The sequence below is a fragment of the Hakea prostrata genome, chromosome 2 (genome assembly GCF_041222555.1).
Source record: "Hakea prostrata isolate BN-2017 chromosome 2, UWA_Hpros_2, whole genome shotgun sequence".
Taxonomy (NCBI): Eukaryota; Viridiplantae; Streptophyta; class Magnoliopsida; order Proteales; family Proteaceae; genus Hakea; species Hakea prostrata.
The window spans coordinates 23,579,961-23,585,324 of record NC_142601.1 but is presented as its reverse complement, the minus strand read 5'-3'; the positions used below and the strand labels follow the sequence as shown (position 1 = coordinate 23,585,324).

General features: G+C 32.4%; 1 protein-coding gene across 1 annotated transcript; it reads right to left on the bottom strand.

The window, feature by feature from the left end:
- Nucleotides 1-206: 206 nt before the first annotated feature.
- LOC149024107 (protein neprosin-like) lies at nt 207-4,557 on the bottom strand. The gene is made up of 5 exons (XM_089143415.1): nt 4,351-4,557; nt 3,973-4,056; nt 3,783-3,849; nt 802-977; nt 207-575 (listed from the first exon to the last, which is right to left on the bottom strand). Exons 1-5 carry the CDS (start codon nt 4,555-4,557, stop codon nt 207-209), a joined length of 903 nt encoding a protein of 300 aa, XP_088999541.1.
- Between the last annotated feature and the right edge of the window lie 807 nt (nt 4,558-5,364).

Here is a 5,364-nt window from a genome sequence, read left to right as displayed (position 1 = left end):
GCCACTTACTGCTAGATGTTTTTGTTTGGGTTTGTGGGCCTAGCGAACTACTTTCTTAGGCCTTGCGTAATTATATATACATAATTATGGGTAATATTTAAAAAGGTACAATAGCGTATCTATAGGGAGACATATTCATTTATTCATGACAATAAAAAAAAGCTTAGTAGAAACATGTAAACATTAATTACATTTTAGTATAAAAATTAGCCACAATGTCCACCAGGTCCTCCAACATTAATTCCAGCTACATGTGTTACATCGTTATAAGATATATATTGTATATCATTGCAACGTTTGTTGTCCACGCGAATATTTACGCTTCCTGCTGATCCTGGATGTGAGACAATGTAGTTCTTGTCCAAATACTCAATCACATGTAAAAAACATGCGTATCGTTGTTTAGGCCACATTCCACTTCCCATTTTAGGGTATTCTCCATTTGAACCAATTCTTACGATACCTCCCCAAGAATTACCTTTAGCACCAGTAGCTAAAGAATTAAACAAGTTCTTTGGCCAATAACCAATGGACATGCCTTGATGTTGCAGCCACCAGTGCCCAGTATTTCGATCCTGTAAGAAAACAATCAATAGAATTACCAACAATGATTTAAATTCAATCTACTGATTTAGTTTCATCAAAAGATATACCAATTAATTGTATGAGACCTATTCTTACAGCACATGTCTATGTGAGATTGGCATCCTCAATCACATAGAGGAGATACAAATGCCGCTAATATGCAACTTTTTTTTTTACGATGCCTTACTTGGAATAAAAGATAAAAGAAAGTTATACCTGGTGAATAGCGAGATGGAACTCAAACTGATTATTTCCAAGATCAGAAGTAGGTCTTAAAAGAGTTCCTGGCCTAATTGATCTGTGAGTTTGTACAAACCCTCTGCAATGAGTATCGGGGCACCCATTTTTGTAATTATCACCCTGCACACCTTGAAATTTTAGTTTTTTCTGTCCTGCTAAAAGGTAAGTTAAATTAAAAGTGAAAAAGACATACAACAACCAGCAATTTTAATTATTTAAATAAACAGGTATTTTATAAAAATTTTGATTATTTATACAAGAAATTAATAGAGTAAAAAGTGCAAAGAGGGAAAGGGTTCTCATAAACGTAAATGTTTTATATATGGTGTCTTTATTTATCTCATATCATTGAATTTATCCTATGGAAAGAAAAATATACATGGAATGGTCAAGTTCATATTCCCTCGGGTCCAGGTAAGAACCCCCCGCTTTGTATTTAATATTATATGTAAAAATTACCCTCCTTAGGATGTAATCAATGAGTTAGTAAGCTGGCTTGGGTGAACCTTAGTTCCCAAAATAAATATTAGGAAAAAAGAAAAGAACAAATTCTTATTAATTGAGATTGAGAGAGGGTAAAACTGAAGAGACAATAGAAAGAAAAAAAAAAAAACAAAAGAAAAAGTTAACAAGTTAACAAGTTAAACAGTTGTTTAAGCTTCTAAAGAGAAAGTGGTTTGCCACTTAGAAAAAGGAAGACCTTCTTAAGTTCTTTCAAAGTAAAATGAAATCCAAGTACTAAACAGAACCTAATCATTATTTAACAACTAAAAAACTTTATGTTCCTGTTAAAAGTGAAGACTAATCATATTTGATGTCCTCTTGAATTATAGTGATACATTGTATTATCAATCAATTTAAAAAATGTAGAAAAAGTGCAAGAATTATTAGCTACAATATAATGTGTTAGCAACCATTGTAAGTCTTTTGATCCCAGAAAAGAAAAAGGGAAAAAAATAGAAGGAAAAAAAAAAAAAAAAACCATTGTAAGTCATGTTTTGATACACAAATTAAAGAATTCCAACCTATTAAACATACCGTCCAAAATGTAAATAAATGAGTTTCTGAGTCATGATATAAGCTTGGATTAACCTGATTTTTAAGAAGTGTAGAAAATAAAGTTAGATAACATTAAAAATTGAATCGACTATAAACTAAAAAGTTGAGTAAGGGACGACGATTCAACTGAAGGACGAGTTCAAATAAATCTAGATTGTTAAATACATACCGACCATCCAGCCATTATATAATTGGGGGATTCATTTGGACCACCATTAATCCAAATTTGAACATTTGTAAACTGCATTGATGCGTAAGAGTTGGATTGTATACATTAAAAGTTGCAGAAGCTCCATGAATTGGACCACCCGGCCAATTATTGTTAACATCTGCAATCTAAATGTTCAATTTCTAGAGGTTAATAATTTGTTCAGCAGAAAGAACAATAAAAACCCATTTCCTTCGATTGCTATAGTTTAAAACTACTTCAGTATATACATCCAACCATGTAATTATTTTGCTAAAGAAAAAAAGAAAGAAAAAAAAAAGCATGTGACTGTTTTGCATTAATCAGTGCCTACAATTTTATCAGCATACTTTAACTCTTTTTCATATTTACATTGGATTTGATGTAAAAACCATACCTAAAAATTATGTTCTAGGGAAATTTTTTCTTTCTAGATATGATTTAGCTGGAAATGAGAAACTTAATCCTTAAGGCCTGTTTGGTTACATGAATCCAGAGATTTCAAATCTCTGGATTCATGAATCTGAGAATTATACCCGTTTGGTTGTATAAATCTCTAGATTCATGAATTCTATAGATTCACCTTTTTACACTAAAAACGTGAATCTGTAGATTTATGGGTAAGGGGTGAAATCCAGAGATTTCAAAAAAGCTATACATTTGCACATTCACAAAAATCACATCGATCAAATAGTTTTTTAAGATGAATTTACAGATTTCATTCCACAACCCAACACTTAATTTTATAAATTATGACCCAATAGATTTGAAGTCTATAGATTTGAAATCTCTAGATATTTGAAATCTCCAGACTCATGTAACCAAACAGGCCATAAAACAACCTTTGTCAAAGAGTTGAAAGTTGCATAGTTTTCCTCAACAAGCATTGTTTGATTGTCTTTTTGTTTACCATATGATGCTTAGCATTTTCTGAGCACACAAGTTTGTCAAGACTTTAACCCAAAAAAGAAAAGAAAAAAGTAAAATAAATAAATAAATAAATGTCAAATCTTCATTAAGTATTTCTGAATACCAGTAAGAAGGCATTATAGCATGTGATACTCTTAATAAATGGTAATTAGTCTGATTACGTTTAAGTGCAGCCCTATTGATCGAATCAAGATATATTTCCTTAGTCATGCCCTATTGTTTGCATGAAGATAGATTTCCCTAATCATGCTTATTGACAGAAAAAAGAACCTTAATTTGCATTTGAATCCAAATTGTAAATTCTCCTTGGGGGATGAACGATGCAATGGTTAAGATTAGTTTATAGAGACAAGTAGTCGTGGGTTTTAATATTAAAACAGTTATTTTTTTTCGGAGGGTACAAGTAAGAAGTTGGGTACACTATCATCTTTTTGGACTTTGCAACATCACTAGTCTTGTGCAATGGGTACACCTTTAAAATGATTGATTGTGACTAGTCTTGTGTACTAGGTACACCTTAGAAGTTCTAAATGACAGCTAAAAAAATAAAGTTAATATAGTTAACATCTTTTAGATGGGTTAATTAAGTTTCAGTTTGAGACATGAATTAGATAGAATATGAGTTGGTGATTGCTTACTAATTGTCCGGGGAAGTGTCTTTTGCTTTGGTTGAAATTGGAGATCAATTCTCTTGATAAAGTTCTAGCCTGTAAAAGATCTTCTTTCGAAGTTCGTCGAATGGGAACAGATCCTTCTGGACATTCCTCATGTTCATAAGTACTTAGCAAAGATTCAACAGCTGAAGAAGTTATATTTACCCCCCATTCTGGTTGAACAATTGGTTCCATCTGCAAAGAAATTATAGTATTAAAAGTCAAAATTTCAGTCAAATTTAATAAGATATGCCCCCTAGTCTTGATTTGTTAATGAATGTGAATAAAACAAATAAATGGGAGAGAAATACAACATACTTGGACTTTGTGATCTTTGAGCAGTGGGTGAGACAAAGCTGGTTGCTTGTTTAAATCAACACAATTAATAAAACCGTTCTCTGTCTACAAGATCAAGAGACACATAATTAAGAAGGTTAAAACATCCAATGCTAAAACCCATGCTATCTTGTTGCCTTGGTATCCTTTTCTGTACCATTTGTTATCGGTTAAAGGCATAAGAAAAGAAATGTGAAAATCAATACAAAGTTCCCATCGGGTCTCTCTCTCTAAGTGTGTGTGTGTGTATATGAGAGAGAGAGAGAGAGAGAGAGAGAGAGAGAGAGAGAGAGAGAGAGAGAAAACCATCCATAGATTACATAGGTCTACAGAGGAGATAAAAAAGTACAGATAACATACTATAATGGTTTTTAGAGGATGAGGAACATTCAAACTCTCAAGTTCCCTTTCCAGCTCCAATTCTACTTCAGTTTGCTCCATTGTCTGTTTTGCTTCAGCTCCATAGCTTTTCAAAACTACAATATGCAGAAAAAGTAAAAACAATGTGATGGTACCCTTGAAACCCTTTGTCATTGAAACACCACTTGCCACCCCAAGAAAAGCCATTGTCAACTGGGAAAACTTGTTTACTGGTCTATTCAATACATTGGTGGCCTATTTATATGCCCAACTAATTTATATAGTTAATCAATACAACAATGCGATGGTACCCTTCAAATCTTTGTTACTGAGAAACCACTTTACCACACCCAAGAAAAGCCATTATGAACTGGAAAAACGTGTTGAAGGGTCAATTCAACACACGGTGGCCTATTTATATGCTCGATTTGTTCATCTAGTTAAGTGACATAAGTTGTAATTGATGAGGATAATTAGGATGATTTGGGAATTCGAAATTCTAATGGTCCAAATTTGAATTTTTCGTCATAGTTGAAAAGTGTTCACATGGCTCGAAATTTCAAGAAACTTCTATTTTTTCAAACAAGAATTTTAAGACTTCGAAATTCAAATGAACTGAATGATGGTAGAATTGATGGAAGTTTTCCTCATCACATTGTGTGACTTGAACAATATATTTTTAATTTTAAATATAAATTTTCATTTACAACCGTATAAGGTGTAGTACACTATCTTTCCAAAAACTTATTCTTGTCAGGATTTGATTTTTCCAAAATTCTTTCTTGACAAAATAGGATGGTCCTTATCTTTTGGAACCACTTCACACAAAAAATTCAAATTTAAATCATCTGAATTTCATATTCTTTTCACAAATTCTTCCTTGTGAGTTTTGGAACCATCTCAACACTTTCCAACTTAGACGAGAAACTCAAATTTAAAGCATTTGATTTTGAATCCCCGAATCGTCATCATTTTTTGTTAGTAATTAATTAGAGTCATTGCCACTGCAGAGCT

Excerpts from the sequence above, each read along its gene's own strand:
- LOC149024107 (XM_089143415.1), bottom strand. The coding sequence starts at position 4,557 with ATGGCTTTTCTTGGGGTGGCAAGTGGTGTTTCAATGACAAAGGGTTTC. Across the intron at positions 3,850-3,972 it reads TCAAAGATCACAAAGTCCAA|ATGGAACCAATTGTTCAACC; the intron begins GTATGTTGTATT and ends ATTTCTTTGCAG. Across the intron at positions 978-3,782 it reads AGCTGTTGAATCTTTGCTAA|GACAGAAAAAACTAAAATTT; the intron begins GTACTTATGAAC and ends ACCTTTTAGCAG.